General features: G+C 42.8%; 1 protein-coding gene across 3 annotated transcripts in view; it reads right to left on the bottom strand.

Moving 5' to 3' along the window:
- The window catches only part of schip1 (schwannomin interacting protein 1), a 189,351-nt gene that overhangs the window by 22,052 nt on the left and 149,385 nt on the right, over positions 1-17,914 (bottom strand). The window contains exon 1 of one of the 3 annotated variants that reach the window (XM_061827473.1): positions 10,195-10,529. The exons of 1 other annotated variant lie outside the window; for it this stretch is intronic. In XM_061827473.1, the coding sequence (XP_061683457.1) occupies positions 10,195-10,224 (30 nt within the window). In that variant the 5' untranslated portion in view covers positions 10,225-10,529. Of the gene's footprint in view, positions 1-400; positions 720-10,194; positions 10,530-17,914 lie in introns of those variants that run through there. One more of the 3 variants, XM_061827472.1, reaches the window with a different exon arrangement.

Genomic DNA, 17,914 nt, shown 5'->3' with positions numbered 1-17,914 from the left:
TCCAGATCTAAAAAAAAAAAAAATCAAAGACGAACTATTGATATAATACTGTACAGTTAATAAATATATAACTGGTAAAAAGGGAACCAATTTCGCTTAGCTTTGAAGATAAATGCCCACAATGCATTGACAAAAAAGCCAAAAAAATAATCCAAAATGGCCTCTAAAATGATTTTGCTTTCAACTCTTGACATGACTTTTGTGTAATTTCCTTTACTGCATGTCAGACAGCTCCTCCTATCCAATAAAAAGACAGCTATGAAACAACAAAGTCTTGTCCCAACAATGAAACTGACGGTCTCAGCCGGAAGAGTCTGACATCATTGTCAGCATTAAGAATTCTTGTTGAACAGCCAAAATGAAACTCCTAAATGAAACGGCAGCAACACGTCACGCGTACCTCCTTGTAGTCGTCGGCGAAACAGAGGGAAGACGCGTGCCTTATGACATCATCCACGCTATCGTGTCTGTCCGTGCGATCCAGCGCCGGCCTCATTTGGACCCTCCACTCCCCCACACACTCCTTCCACCCTCGTCCCCTTGGGGAACTTCACTTAGTCCGGGCTCACTGCCGAGCTTGGGTTCTGTCCCGGCTGACTCGCCTCCGCCATGATCCGCACATGCAAAACTACTCCAATCTACTCTTCCAGCTGATGTCTCTTCCTGCTCGTCCTCACGTACAAGCTGCGTTGACGTCTCTTGCTGCCCGTGCTGTCTCCAGCAAGATTATGAAAGTGCAGTGGTCAGAGTTAAAGACCCCTTTTAAGACCCTCCCTGCATTGCACCCTCCGGTCAGGACAGCCTCTCATGGCAGAAAATCCTCCCTGTGTGTGTGTGTGTGTGTACCTCCCACCTCTCTTTTTTCATGCCCTGACTCTTGGGCAGCAGCTGCTTGCAGCCACGTTGGGGGAAAAAAAGACACCTCAGCTAGGGAATAGCCACGTGAAAGAAAGATGCCAGAAGAGGAGGAGGAGGAGAAGGTTTTTGAAGGCACCAACCTAAGCCCTAAGTCATAAAATACACTACAGATGCAGTAGATAATGCATTCACTGACCACATTTTTGGGTACACCTAGAAAACCTAATAAGACCACAAATTTTAATATGATTTTCCTACTCCTACTCACTTTCATTGAAGTTAAAGGTCAAGTGTCATGAAATGGATGATTTTTAGTATGTTATTAATGAAAGAACGGCAGCCAGTATGGACCCATCCGTTTGTTCACCACAAAATGTGATTTTGACGTATTTTTGTAATTCCCTCCAAGGGATTTGTTTTTGAGCTACGAAGAACACCGCCGACAATGGCGCACTCAGCTGCATGCAACGACAACGCCGTAAAGCGGCCCAGCTCAGCGCCGGGATGAGCCACTCCAGCTCGGAGCCGCGATGAGCCACCTCCGTCCTACCACGGCCGAAGCCGTGATCGGTTCACGGCTGAGTACGTTACCTACTGTCGGGGTGTCTGTTGTGAGTTAGAAGTGATCCACATATCATCTAAATGTGGCTCGAAACAATGGGGTAATATTGCCCCGGACACTTCACTCTATTGTGAGATGTTCTCTTGTGTCTGTGTCTAAAGGGGCATGTCCCACAGTAGGGGCCACACCGTGTTTTCAATGGCGAATGTCTCGGGTGATGTCACAGACAGTAAATGCAGCCAATATGGCGACCACTTGGATATCGAATGAGACTTCCACAACTTTGTGCATGGATGACGCACTCTCCGCTCATATTTATTTTTTCGTGTGGACATTGAAGTGAATAATGTTGTATGTCTTTTTCATTTCAATATTTATTTTAGAATGTTTATAGAGATGACACTTGACATTTAAGAACAAGTATTACTTTTTTAAAAAATAGCCTTTGAATACATATGAAAAGTACTGTATACCATATTTTTAAGTGTTGTTTCAAATGACTTTGCTCAACTGCCAAGGGCACATTGCTCGCCATCATGTCTACCAGGTAGAGCCTGAGCTGCACTGAATTTACAGAGTAAAGTAGTGGTTGGAAGTGAAGAAGTCACAAAACTTGTCACTTTACTCCAATGTTCTGTGTACTTCAAAAAATCAAAATACATGCGATTTTTTTTTTTTTTTTTTTTTTTTACTTTACTAGTTGCCTGGGACCCACCCAAAATGGGTTCGTGACTCACTTTTGGGTCCCAACCCACCATTTGAGACTACAAGATAATGAGCTGCACATCCCATGCATTATTTGCTCCGACTTGTGAGCAAAACTAATTCTGGTAAGAGCTCCGTATGGTGCCGCTGAACTCAAATCAACTCACGTTACAAGCAACAGTTAGGCTGAAAGTAATACTCTAAACAAAAGAGGCCTTGAGCTGATTTTTGCACGTTATGGACAAAACAAGCACATTACCTTCAAGTCTGCTATCTCAATGCTAATGCATAATGAGATACTTCATAACAAATGGTAACTATGTGTAGTATTATAATGTATATTTGAACACATGGTGGAGAAGCACGTAGACTTTTAATCAAGCATTATCTACAGGCATATATTATGTATTATTATGTATGTATTACACTGCTACTTGGTGGCAAAGGCACACACAGTAGAAGCACTGCAGTGAATGTATGATCAAAAAATGTGGGAAGAAAATGTACTCTTCTACATTCTATTGAAATTTATCAATTCTGTTTTTGTCTGGTTTGTGTTTTGATTCACAGAATAATTTGCATGGTGATACGTTAACAGAAATATCTTCCATTGGATTTACTTTTAAACGAAACTACTTCCAATCTTCGATACAATTCTTTGTGGAAAAAAAGAAGAGTACAAAAATGTGGATTAGTTTAGAGCTTTAAACTGGATTAAATGTAAAAATCTGCACAGCAGCGGATGAATGACGACCTCTTCACATAAAGGTTCCCCATCTAACCCCCCCATTAGGCTTCACGAGAGAAATAATCTGTCAAGGAGAGCACATTAGGGAGACAGTCCGCCTCACAGTGCACAGAGGATCACGTCTGCCACTTACACTTTCAATCCCGCCTCGTTGTGTTATGATCTCATCACTGCGAGACACTATCGAGACATGACTCACACGTTTGTCATGGCTGCACACATGGAAAATAAGAACCGCGTACAGCTAAGGAACCATAGCACTTCCCACGCCCCTCAAAAAAAAAAAAAAATTACTGACATAAACACAAACTTGCCCACCAGTTGCAGGGCGTGATAAATAATACCATCATCTTATCAACTCACATGGAGTTGTACAATGAATGAATGACTGTGCTCAGCGGTAAGCCATGCAATACTTTTAATGTTATTATTTTCTCAGAGTAAAATTTGAATGTCTGCGATTGGCTGGCTGGGAACCAGTTCAGAGTGTACCCTGCCTCCTGCCCGATGACAGCTGGGATTGTCTCCAGCACTCCCGCTACCCTTATGAGGATAAGTGGCCAAGAGAATGGATGGATGGATGGATGGATGGATGGGTAGGGATCCCACTGGTTGGCCAGTTGAGTCTCTCTTTCAGTTGTAAATCAGTGAAAGAAGTACTATGAGGGAACCCGAATGTTGAGGCATACACGGTATACAAGCTGTACTGTGGATGTCACGTGCTGCCCCATTTGAGCCTCCCAGTTTGGCCGCTGTGGTTGGAAATTCATCATAAATGTGAGGTAAACTTTAGTATTTTACAGCTATGGTATTAAGGTATTTTTCATGCAATATGTGGTTTAAATGGACCCAATTAAACTGGCTACAAATTGTTCCACTAAATTTATTAAGTAAATTCTAGAGGTTAATTTTCACAGTGTGGGGTTCGGTTGGCACGTTGGATCGTCTCAGGTCTCGAGTTCAATCCCGGCCCCGCCTGTGCGGAGTTTGCATGTTCTCCCTGTGCCTGCGTGGGCTTTCTCCGGGCACTCCGGTTTCCTTCCACATCCCAAAAACATGCAACATTAAGTGGACAGTCTAAATTGCCCCTAGGCGTGATTGTGTCGATGTGCCCTGCGATTGGCTGGCAACCAGTTCTGGGTGTACCCCGTCTCCTGCCCGCTGACAGCTAGGATAGGCTCCAGCACTCCTGTGACCCTTGTGAGGATAAGCGGCAAAGAAAATGGATTGATGTATGGGGTATCGGTTGAATTGGAAAATATGTGATTATCGGCCTCACTGCTGCAAAGTAATTGAAGTCGCCAAACATCTGGTACTGTATACATTCTACACACTATTTGCATTCACTCCAAATTTATATCCTCTCAGAGGACACAAAGACTGTTTGTTCTTTAAAAAACAATAAATGTAGAAATGTAGAAAACCAAACAAAAATCATTGAATTTAGCGAACAAACAGCCTCTTTCTTTCTTTGAAGCAGAGAGCAGCCGCCTGCTCCTCAGCTATCTGATAACTGTTTACCTGATAGCAAGAGTCACGCGAGGACAAAACGATACGACAACACGAGAGGAGCAAATGGAGAAGGAACAACAAGTAATGTTGACAAACGTCAAGAATGGAAGATGAGAACGGGGCCAGACAAATAATGAAATATTCATAGAGCCGAGGAATAGAGCAAAAAAAAAAAAAACCTCACAGTGTCAAATCTCAAACACGCACACGAGCACTAAAAAGCAGGATCGTGGAAGTAAGTTTAATCAGTGGGAATCCCAAAAGATTGTGGGAAGCATCCATGCAGAACTAGTCTTCAACACACACCTCCCTTTTTTGTGACACCTCCCTTTTTTGTGACAAAGAGAAATGTCCACACATTTAAGACGGCATGAGTGCACACACACGGGCCAATAAAAGAGCTTTTGGCTTTGAGCTCGAGTGAATGTGAAGGGTGGGGCAACTTCATTACCGAGGCTGACCTCACAGTTAAGGTGAAGTCACTGCTGATCTCCATGACAAGGTTTCGAGAGGGGTGGGCAGGGGACCGCTTAAGACACAATCGCGATCCCTACCTCGGGCCTGCTTCAAGGCTACCGTTCGGGCTCGTTCTCAGCATGGGCGCACTTTAAAGACGGTTAAATGTGGAGCGGATGGCGTGACTGTCAGGTGAAGCTGAGGAGGAGGCACGAGGGAGTGTTTGGAGAAGGGGCAAGAGAGACATAAACACACAGAAAAGGGCTTTTTGTTCCAAGTGAACAGAGGGTGACTGTGGGAGAGAAGGTTCCTGGCACCTCCTGTGGGCCTGGCATGCACCGACACCGCACACTGTGTTTGTGTGTGCGCGTGTGCGTCTCTGTGTATGCATATGCTCGATGCTGATGCACCTCTTCATTCAGTCCCATTTCCAGTGATGCCAACAACGGGCCAACGCAAACAACAATTAACAATAACAATTAAAATTATTAACAGTGGATCAAAAAAAAAAATCTTTTTTTTTTGGCAAGTGAATGTTGTAGGTGATATTTTCCTGGGTCCTCCATAGCTTAAATATTATAGCAGTTCAGTAAGCAGGAAAGAGAGCGAGTCATCAGCGACCGCTAACTTATGGATGTGAGAGCGATGCTGTTATTTTAGGCTACAGAGCTAGCAGTAACATTTGTGAATATAGTGTATCCTCTCCAGAGTGTGTATGTGTCCATGAAAGTACCTTTGGAAGGCATTTTGTATGTGTAGAAGGGAAGAGAAGAACCATTATCCCCAATTCTGAGTCATTCACAACTGTTGTGTGCTAAATTAGGCAATTTTATGCAATAGCCAATGTAAGGCATCCTGGCCATTTCCAACTCAAATTATCTAGGAAACCTAATAAAACCTAATAAAAGGTAATAAAGATGAAATAAAAAAAATAGCGAAGGACAGGAATTTTAAATTGTATTGGATAACATGTTTATATCCTATTTGACGTGTCTTGTGAAGCTGGTGAATGGAAATGAAAGTAACGTGTAATCTGACTTAGTTTTTAAAGTCATGTAATCAGGAAAGTAACTCAGCTAACTTTTTAAAGTTGTATTTCATGATAAGATTACTTTTTTCAGTGTTACTGTGGCAACAGCACCTGTCTTTGATTTGTTTGCAAGTAATGCAAATAATTTGACATTTATGGAAACACTTGAAAGCTCCACACAACAGCTTTTTATCAGGGCAAGGACAACTGAATTGGGTCTGCTGCCATAGCGACATGGCCAGAATGTTTCCATGCCAATGCTCTGTGCTCCAAACAAATTGGGCCACGAGGAGGGCACGGGCTTGCCCTTTGGGAGGTCCTCAAACTTTTTGGGGTGGGCCCAATAATCCCCAATGTGTCTATCCAGCTCATTCAGTTCACTGAATATCACCTGCACATGATAGATCATTTTTATTGTACTAATTTTATCCATTCAGACCCCCTCCTCCAGGACCAGAGGAGGGTCCCGAGGCCTTGGGACACTGACGTTGCTCCCCCCGCCTGATAAATCTCCTCATCTCACCTCAGCCTGATTGTGCCGCTGCTGCTGACGGCCGCAGACACCTCCATCAAAGTTATATATGCTGGTGGGAATCCCCCCCCCACAACAAAAAGCAGATATATTGCAACATTGGCTTCTTGCAATAAACAATGGTGTGCGTTTTTGCTCTAAAGGCAATAAATGAAAAATGGCAGCAAACTGGGTACAAATCACATTTATGATGATGTTGGTGATCTTTCTACAATTATATTGATGACTTATTTGAGTTATGTCAAACTTAATTGGCTTAAATAAGATGTAGACAGCAAAAAGGCGGGGTAGCTGTTAGCACATCTGCCTCACACTTGAGATTTGAATCTCGGCTCGGCTACCTGTTCTCAGTTTGCATGTTCTCTCTTTACGCCTGCTTCCTTGTATATTTAAGATCCGCACGTTAGGTTTGTTGTATGATCTTTTTTTGTCCATACGTGTGAAAGGCTGAGATTGGCTCCGGCGCAAACGTGACCTTCAAGAGAACAAGCAGGGTAGAAAAAGGAGAGGTGGATGGATGCAGGACCGTGGACCATGTGGAGAGCTTTGGAGGGGCAGGTGCTCCAACTAAAAAGGGGGCATTTCCAATTATGTGCAAAGCGGTGAGCATAAATTGTGAGCACAAATTGAGGAACATTTCTTCTACATTAAAATAGCTCGAGCAAGTCAGGTATGAAGGCCAGCTAATAATATCTACTTAAGTTTAGGACTTTTTTTTTTGCCTTTATGATACATAATAATGCTCCATATTTTATATCTGAATGGGCTGGACCACCTAGTCGGACGTCTCCTTATTGGGGGACTTTTGCCCTAATGACCAGCTAACAACTCTTTATCTTACCAATTAATAAATTGTCTACATTATCAATGTAATGATTTGACTAAACTAGTGGTTTTCCAACTTTTTGGATATTAACTTTTTTTGCCCTTCCCCCAGCTACGCTTTGTAAAATTGTAAAAGCGCTGAAAAGTGGAAACCGGGGGCCAGATTCCCCCCCCCCCCCCACTATGTCATGACGCTGTGCCCACAGTTTTAAAACCAATGGAATAAACATGAAAATTAGTATCTGCTTATCTGCGTGCCACTGGTGATGCATTCAAGAGTATCTTAGAAATACATGTAATAACATGTTAGAGATTGAATCTTTTTTTCCCCGGCAGAATTAAATAACCTTTTAAATTTAGATTTTTAGATTTTTTTCTTCGTGGCCAGGAGGGTAATTACTGAGTAGTACTATTTCTCATGCCAGTGGAAAAGCTGCAATTGTGAGTTGTGCCGCATTGTTGAGCAGGTATCAATTCTAAATGCGATTGTATGCTAGGAGTAATTTAGGGAAGGCTCAACAAAGGCATGCTAAAGATGTAAAGTCTCATTGTCTGGTGTGGAAGGAACGCAATCAAAGACTTTATATTATTATTAGAAGGCAGATTGTTGGGAAAAAAAAAAATCTCAGACCTCACTAACCTCTGGAAATATTTCCTCCAGATTTCATTATGGTTTTCTCTCAATGCTTCTGAGCTCATATCGTACTGTATGACATGTTTGTGTTTGTCTGCGAGACCGAGAGAGGGGCGCTGTCCTCTGCCGGTTGCCAGGTTACCGCTCTAATTGAGAGGCCTTTAGAGAGTCGCTGTTATCAGAGGTTGAATCCTCCACTCTGCTTGCTGCTCTCCTTTTTCTTTCATTCTTTCTTTCTATTTTTATTTTTCTTCTCTCTTTCCTTCCTTTCTTCTCCTTCCCTTCCGTTATGTATACACCCCCCATTTGCAAGTTCCATCCCATTTCCATGTGTTTTTTCCCCATCTCCATGAATTTCCAAGATGAGAAGAATATTTTACCATGATTTTTCTCCCCTCCTCCTCGTAAGAGAGCTGGCGCTGTCTCAGCGAGTGCTGTCGATACTTCTCTTGTTACTGTTTAATCTCAGCCTTTCATCCCTCTTCCCTACTTGGCCCTCGGCATCCCTTCGCCAACTTTTTTTTATCAGTGGTCCTGTCCTGCTATCTTGCTGTTGCTCTGTCTGCCCCCCACCCTTTTTTTTTTAATCTAACAGCAAACATGGCAGGAAATCCTTATCCTGTTACACAAGCGGCCACCATCAGCCAGCACCAGCGTATATCCACCCACCCTCCTCACTCACACACACACAAATATGTAGAACACTCACTCAAAATGGAAACAAATGATGTGTGGGATGATGCAAAATCAGTAAAATTAGATCATTGGATCGAAATGTGAGATCTTAAACACAAATCATAGATTAACGGTAGATCCTGTTGGAATCTGTTTCAAGTGATAAGGGAAATCTTTAAAACTGGAGGACAGGATTTGTAAGTCACTACTTTTACATGGCAAAAGGCTGCAACGGCACATTTACAATCATCAACACATTCATAATCATGAAAATAACGAGCTAACTTTAACTCAACCCTCAAACATCAAGATGTTCGAACAATGAAAACGTGATACTTAATCTCACTACAACAATTTTTGAAATGCAACATTTTTGAAGAGTACTTACGGTATAATGTACTCATAAAGGAGCTCAAATTTGGCATAGAAATATTGTAGGGGTGGGGGGGTCATGTGCCCCCCATCCACAAAATCCACCCTTTACTATACCACCACTGTCCATAATCTGAAGAGATCCAAAGCAAAAGGTCTTTTTAATGAAAAAAGTTGACATGATAATGAATGTAGATAATTTACAAATATCGAACCATTATTATGTTTTAAAATTGCATTGTGATTTGACTGCCTCAGAATAAAATGAAATTAAACAATTGGGTGGGGACAAGCGCAGCGTGTACCCCGCCTCTCGCCCCAAGTCGGACGGGAGAGGCTTCAGTTCACATGTGACTTCATCAAGTGATGAGAAGCGGCATATAAAATAAAATAAAATGAAATCTTTGTGGAGGGGGTATTAAATTTCTGGACAAGGGTGTGTCCGATCCTGGAATACTTTCATGAATTTCAGAAATAATATGGTCAATGCAGTGAGAACTAAAACTCCAATCATAAAGATATTGCTAAATGAATACCAATCTGGCAGAGTGAAATATTTTTTTTTTTTTTTGGATACAGGTCTTGCATTGGATCTCATTTGACTGTCCCTAAGTGTACCTAATGTTTTCTTCATCTGCAGCTTTCTACACAACGTTCACAGTTGTTTTTTTGCTCCCTTTTCTACCTGCCCCCCCCTTGAAAAGTCTCCCCTGGCATCTTCAGGAAGCTTGTCTCTCCTCTGCCTTTCATCCACCTCTTTGCGCCCTCTGCATTGCAGACTTGTTTCTCTCTTTTTTTTTTTTTACTTCAGCAAGGTAGATGTACAGCTGTCATGTGCTTGCTTAAATCACTGCACAGTTCTCAGATGAGAGGCTCAGCTGTCAAGAAAGTGACAAATCCCACGACGTAAACATCTCAAGTATATTCCCTTTCGTTTGTCTGGAAATAGCAACATTTTAACTGCGCGTCCTATGTGGGATTCACACTTCAGTAGTTGAATACATGCCTCATAGTTCCTACTTGGTAATGGTGATGAGGAGGAGGTGGATGGGTGCTTGGACATTATTCCCTTTAAGTCAACTTCTCCCTTGGCAACCAACTAGCACAACACAATCACAATACTCTAAACACTCCAAATACAGAACAGGTCCTAGTATGTGACGCACAAGTGTTCCACACTAATACACTGTGACATTTCTGGATTTATGATGAACTACAAAATAAAGTCAACAGGAGAAGCTCACAACAATTGTCGTTTTAACTGACATCCGAAGCCGAGGACTACCTTGTAAGAACAGTTTTCCTGGTGGACCATCCTTCACTGCATCCTAGAGCCACGCCGACTGAGCTGGGAGAACAGGACCGGGAGGGGAAGCGGGAGAAGAGTCCCAGTCCTGCAGTGGTATTCCAGCTGGAGAGAGGAGATGGGATCCTGCCCCAGTTCTCGACCTAACTACGACAATAAATTTGAAAAAAAACAAAAACAAAACAAAACCCTGAATGTCACCGGCGTGACCTGTCTGCCTCTCCTTGCCTTGCCAATTCAGTTGTTCAGCCCGTTTGCTGGCGTTTACCAAGAGAGAGGAAGGGTTGTGATTCCCGATTACTTCCCTTCCAAAAAGCCAAAAGAGGGAGGGGAACTAGTGGCGAGAGGAGGGGTGTGGGAATGAGAGAGCGAGAGAAAAAGAAGGAGGGGAGCAGTGAAAAGCAATGCACACACACACACACACATACACACAGTCGCCTCTTTGGAAAGGGGGAGGAGCCGGTGGGCTGAATGTGTGCAGGGTTGAATGGAGAGAGGAGGTGGAGATGGAAACAAGGGGGCCGAGGTCAAGGTTGGGGTGTCATTGTGTTGCGAGCCAGACAAGATGACGAGTGGCCCTCAGTCTTTTTAAAACTGTCATTGTAACACAATTTCAACCACTCTACTCTAGTATTTCTACACCCAACAACACAAATATGGGCATGAAAACGTTAGAGTTAGCACAAACAAAATAATGCAAATGAGCAGGCGACTTTGAAGACACCCAATGCAAGAGCAAATGCAGTGAAAAATGTTACTTAGCGGAGCACAGATCTCCCCCAAGGCCATTCTTCCGTTTTGTTTATCCTGGTAAAGGCTCCCCAGTAAGTGGGTGAGTCATTTTTTGCTTTACATTCGCTGCAAACACAATCGAAAATATCCATCATGCAATTTCTCAAGTGCTTGTCCTCACTGGGGTCAAGGGTGAGGTGGAGCCCATCTTAGGTGATTTTAGGTGAGAAGCAAGCCACACGCCGGACTGCTGTGCAGTATACAATACTGGGAGACAGCTGATGTCCCCTTAAGGTAGTGTACAATCTACACTAATGTACAATACAGCAGCAGTTTCTTCTGCTCCTGATGGATACTGAGACTCATCCCATTATTTATGAGCACTTAATAGGACCATGTAAAATGTATCCGGGCCTTGACATTGATACCTTAGGGTTGCACTCGGAGGTGGTATCTTCGACCGGGAAAAATATCTGTCGGCAACCCCCCATGTTGGTGAATGTATTTTCATAGAGAAAAAGTCAGTCAATTCTATTTTCTTCTTTCAGTGTTTGAGTGACGTATAAACTCTTTTGCCGGTTTACAATGGTAAACATGGTAGAAACATGGTAGAGGCCAGTCCATGGTGTCAAACTCAAGGCCCATGGGCCAGATGTGGGCCGCCACATCATTTTACATGGCCCGATAAAAGGAAATCATGTGCGTCAACGTCCATGATTCTTCAAATTCAAAACTGTCATACGTATTGAAAAATAATGTTCAGATATGGCATTTTTCCGATACCAATCCCCTTTTCAATGCAACTTGATCAATAGTTGAGGAAACTATTATTCTTCTGATTTTTAAAGGAGTTATCCCTCAATTAGTTGTGTACTGTATATGAAAGATTACGAGGTATGGTTTCACTGTCAAAACATCTGAGGGAAATTAAGACAATATTGTGGCCCTTGACAAAATTGAGTTTGACACAGCTGCTCCAGTCTGTCCAAGCCAAAATTTCCAACATAATTTTCGATGTGGACACAAGGAGAAATTTACTCTGTTTGCTCTTGAAATCACAATCCCCCAGTATAAAACAGGGTCCAGTTCATCTTGTGTCATCCTCTGTGTACCACAGATGGAGATTTGCTTTAGGTTTGTCCTGTATGTCCTGTTTTAATGAGAGGATGTGTGTTAAGTGATTGTTTTGTGTAGACTACACAATAAAGGGCATTCATTCAATTGCCTCCTTCTTGTCGGAGCGCACAGTTTGAGTGCAGAATGCTTAACAAAACGTGGTTGGACAATCAGAGATACGGCGCAGCCTCGCCTCAATCTCTGCCTGCCTTTCTGGTGGATCATAATCTTGCCGTGGCAGATGGCCTCCCCCTAATCCATATGCAGGCCGACCAAATCATAATCCGCCGTCCATCCCCTTAGCCTCCACCATAACATCCACCCACGAGTGTAAACTCGATTTCCACGGCATATCACCTAGTTGATCTCATCTGATCTCAAGTAGATCAATACTGTTATAAAACTAGTCCATTTTGGTTTAATTAATACAACATAAGGAAATCACATCAAACCTGATTATAAAGAAGGGATTTCTAAACCTCTGCTTTGTTACAAAAATCGAATCAGATGGAAATCACGTCACAAATGAAATGAAGTAATCCATCTATTCACTTGTCATTTGTGTGTGTTTTGGTTGTGCACCAAGCACCATCACCTCTTTATCTCCTCCATCCTCACAGGCAAAGATCTCTCCATCCTGATATTGACGTGCGGCAGGTGACGCCACGCTTCCTGAACAGACAGCTCTTTGGATTAATGACTAGGATGCGGATCGATGCGGCCGCTGCTCGGATCTTTGCAGCTCACGGTAGGAATACGAGCCGATACGGTTTGACCTGCTTGGCTGGTGCCGCCTCCCGTCACGCCGGCTGAACGCAATTACCCGTGCACGACATTGACCTGTAATAAAGTTGTTTTTCTTGCATTGAAAACAGACTCTGACTTTATAGTCAGTGGGTCAAATGAGGTGGAGCAGTTTGTGGGAAGGGGCAAAAAGACCCTATAGGAAGAAGGTGACCAGGTGAAACATGAATCAAATCACTCAGGACTATTTTTAATACCACGCTTATGCGGTGAATCACATTTTCAAGCCGATTCCAAAAGTACATTGGATCCCCATAACAACCCAAATTCCCATAACAACCACATTAATATGATGCAGACAGGCACAGGTACATGGATATTTATATTTATAATATATTTTCTATACTCCAAAACAGCTGCCAAACGTTGGTTGACATTGACATTGTTTCAGACTGTGTGTGCAACTGTTGCCTGTCTCTATGTGCTCTGTGATTGGCTGGCAACCAGTTCACATTGTGCCCCGCCTCCTGCGCGATGATAGCTGGGATAGACTTCAGCACTCCTGCGACCCTTGTGGGGATAAGCAGCTCAGAAAGTAGGCGGATGGATGCAGAAGCAAGTCTCTGTTTAGTTCAATTGCAAAATCACACACCACAGTCACACCCTGGTTGTGGTACGATAGCATCTTAGCCATGGCAGCTCTTGGGCGGTCCGAAGGAAGCACGGCTGCCATTCTGTACCTCTAACCACGCCCAAACAGCCAAACACATTCATTCATGCACCATGTGGGTTAAGTGTCTTGCCCAGCGACGGCATGCACACTGGAAGGGATATAAAACGGTGATATTGCGGTTGCAGAGCGTACACTTACCTCGATTTTTGAATATTGAGAAAGCTTTAGTAAAGGCAGAATACTTTTATTGTGCTAGAACACTATAAAATGGCGATCAGTGTTGGCAGGTGGTTTTGCATTTGTTGAGCCATGAACATTGTATCCATGATTGTCGAAGAGACCAAGTCATTTTAAGCAATCATTTATAGAAATAGTTGACCCATGTGCCCATTTGCCATGAGTTTAGATTTGTAAAAAATCGGAAATATATAGAATTCTGCACAACGGCACCAAAAGGTTTGAATGGTTGTCTTTCAAAGTCAACTGGGAGAAGCTCCAGCTCATCCGTAACCATGAACTGGATAAGCGGTGTAAAAAAATGAATGTGTGGACTCAAAATGGGGGCAACACCTTGATCTTAACTACTAAATCCAACATGAAAGCACTAAAGGAACAGAAATTCACACACTACAACACACAGATTCAACATCTCAGATCTATGGTTTGATAGAAGAACCCCCTACCATTACTACGACAGCACTGAGTTCAAAAGTTATCCCCCATACCCTTCAAACGGTTGTCAAGGTTACAATCAGAGTCACTGCACAGGTGGATACAAAGACAGGATCTCCATATTATTAGCACAGCAAACTGCAGTAAACATGCCATGAGCTTAAACGGTGACATTAGAACCGAGACCACAGTTTAGCCTCTTCCGCAGACCACTGGTGAGCAGAGTTAAATGCCAAAAATAAGAGGAAGGCGAACACGGAGAATGGAGATCAGAGAACGGAGCTTCATGCCGCCGGTAACGTCGATTGTGAATTATGCAAGCACGGAGTTGGGCGCTCGCTTTTAAGTGCGTCACTCTCGCTGCGAGGGAGCGTCGCAGTGCCGAGCGCCTCCTCTCATCCCACACATCAACACAAATCACACACACACACACACACACACACACGCACGCCAGGCGATGTGTGTTTAACCACGTGGGCGTATTTATAGATGCAAACAGGAATGATGAATACTTCATCACAAGGCAATAATCCCGGAGGGACGAGAAATGCGCTTGTGGAATGCACGCAGAGCTGCAATGTGAGTGCGACTGAATGGCGTAAAGTACAAATGGGCATTTATGTGTTGAATGTGGAAGGAAATCAGGTTTGGGCGACAAGATGAAGTAGTGGTTAGCACGCCTGCCTCAGAGTTCCGAGTTTCGGGATTTGAATGTCAGCTCTGGGCTTTTTGCGTGGTTTACATGTTCTCCTTTGCGCTTGTGTGGGTTTTCTCTTGGGGCTCCGGCTTCCTCCAACACGTTGAGCCCACATGTATTTAGGTTCACCAAAGTTTCCAAGTCAGTGGTTCTTAACCTTGTTGAAGTTACTGAACTTTGTGAGTTTCATTTGCTGTATCCACAGATCCCCCATAAATGGAAATGTAAAATACTGTGTGTTATTTGGCATCTTCAGTGCAACACTGTGAAACAACAACATGCGCTGAAGCGGGGACACAAAACAGTGACACTCAGGGTACGGAGTTTAGACTTATCCCTTCCGCAACACTACATTGAATGAGTCAGACAGACATGTTTAGGATTGCTCGGCCTTGGTGATGGTCTGGATTCTACTAAGTGCCATTCTTGTCTTTTTCATCCATCCATCCATCCATTCATTTTCTTAGCCGCTTATCCTCACGAGGGTCGAGGGGAGTGTTAGAGCCTATCCCAGCTGTCAACGGGCAGGAAGCAGGGCACACCCTAATCTGGTTGGCAGCCAATCGCAACTCGCATTGAGACAAACAGCTGCACTCACAATCACACCTAGGGGCAATTTAGAGTCTCCAATTAATGTTGCATGTTTTGGGGATGTGGGAGGAAACCAGAGTGCGCGGAGAAAACCCATGCAGGGAAACAGGGAGAACATGCAAACTCCACACAGAGAGGGCTGGGATTGAAACCGGGACTTCAGAACTCTGAGGCCAACGCTTTCCAGCTGAGCCACCATGCCCCCTCTTGTCTTTTTCTTTTTTTTAATTCAAAGTTGTCTCGTGCATTTGAATTTCAAGAGTTTGAGCACTAAGCCTTGGGCTAGCTTTCTGTTCCGCTCCACTGCTTCTTCTATTTTGTTACCAGAAAGCATGAATATTTCTCAAGGGAATTGTTGGAATATATGTTTTTAATGGAATAAATAAATGCAAATCGAATAAAATGGTTCAAAACAGGCCACATCTCTTTTTTTTCTGTCATCTAAAGCAATTCTAAAATTCTTGATTATCTAAATTCGCCATCGCTTTTAAACAATTTGCAGATCTTGAGGAGGACATCTCTCGGTATCCCGCTTCCTCTCCATGAAGACCAGCTTGCCAGCTCTTTTGCCAATCCTCCCCCTCCCTTCTCCGGCTGGCATTTTGGCTGTAACTACACTTGCTTCCTTTTCATTACTCCTTTCCATCATTCGCATCCTTCCCTCTGCGACTTGCGGCCTCGCCATCCCTCGCAGCGGGGGAGACGGCAGCCCAGATGCTTTTAGCACGCTGACATTTTGCGCCAGTGCAAAAACACCGCATAGCGAAGCAGGTTGACTCAGTGTGAGGGCGAGAGTCTGGCGGTAATGAGCTCGATCTGACAGGGAGGGGGGGCGAGAGCGAACGTGCATGTGTATGCGGTGCTCAGTCACCGGAGTAGCTCTAATGAGGCCTGCGGTTGGTCGTGGAAAGACTGAGCCTGCTGTGACCACCAGGCTGTAGTAATACTTCACATTTTGAAATGTGTCCCAACATGTGACTACCAACTGGGTTAAAGACCGACAGTCCCCCAATTACACTTGCGAGTAGACGCCATCCTTCACGAAGGAGGGGCCACGAGTCAAAGCAGCAACTTGAAGCGTAATTGCGCCGAAGTCGGCTGTAAACCATGTTGTAATGTGGTGATTTCTTTTCAACGTAGGTACAAAAAAATACAGTAGAATGTTTCTAACGTGGTACAAATTGTAGGGGATGAGGACTGAGCCCTACTGCAAATAATGAAAAATCGCAAGCAACTGACACCCTCCCTAAAAATGTTGATAATTGCCTACATTTACTCTGTAGTTGGACATACAGTATACCACAAACTGCAGTGGTGCCTTTCGATGAGTTTAATTCATTCTGTGACCATGCTCGTAACTGAAGACATTCATTTATCAAATCAACATTCAATGAAAAATAAACAGAAATGCCATTAATTTCTTTCACTCTGTGCTAAAAAAAAATTGTGTATTGAAATCTATAATAATGTACTTGATAAAAACATGTATAAACAACAATAAATACACTGTAATATTCATTATTTCATTTTTAATTTGTACCTTATAATTAATTGTGGCTTCTTCTGGTGCATAGCCACCATGGGCAGACTCAGACTATTTTTATGTTGTCGTTTATGTGTGTTGCTGCACCATTTGTGTTCAAATAAGTGTTGCTTATGGTACATTACCACTATATAGATGATATTCATTATTCCATCAATGGCGGTTTTTTTTTTTTTTTTGTTTAGTTTCATAGCAAACTTGAACTGTGAGCTTCATTAAACAGCTTGAAGCTGTTCATAATCTGCCAAACTGCTGCTTGGTGTGAACTGAGTTTATTGCCACCATACAGCACTCATTTCTTAGATTTTTTTTTTACTCGGAAGTCAAAACAAAATATTTGCCAAATAACAAATAGCTAACAGTATCTTGAAGAAACTCCCGCACAGGTCACTTGTACCTCAAGGTAGTTCTGTGTAATTCTAAAACACCTTCATATCATTCCAAACTCATTTTACACTGTTATGCTGAAAAACAATTGCCTTACAGATGATTTAATAATGAAAAAAGTGGAAACACGTTCTACTTTCCTATTTAACACCATCTTCAATCATACTAGTGAATTAAAAAGAGAATACGAATAAATGAATTTGACAATGGTGAAATGCGACTGAGGTTTACCAAAAAAAACCCATAATAATTCTGTGGAAATAATACCTTAAAAAACAATCTCAGAACATTTCACGAGACTTTAGAGGGTTAACATCACAATTTTTTATCTATTCATCCCTCGATACAGAAATAACAAAAGGCGGAATTCTGAATTGATTAAAATCAATCTAGATGAAAACTTAATCCATAAATAGTTAAACCGCAGCCAAACACTAATAGAAATATTCTATTCTCATTAACTGCTGAGAATTGTGTGTGTTTTTGTAGTTGTAAATGAGGATGGTGGCTTGTGCTGGAAGGCATGTGAGGAGATAAAAGTGTT

Source organism: Syngnathoides biaculeatus, chromosome 8, assembly GCF_019802595.1.
Source record: "Syngnathoides biaculeatus isolate LvHL_M chromosome 8, ASM1980259v1, whole genome shotgun sequence".
Taxonomy (NCBI): Eukaryota; Metazoa; Chordata; class Actinopteri; order Syngnathiformes; family Syngnathidae; genus Syngnathoides; species Syngnathoides biaculeatus.
Note: the sequence above shows the minus strand (reverse complement) of the source record. Positions and strands in the feature narration are given on the sequence as shown.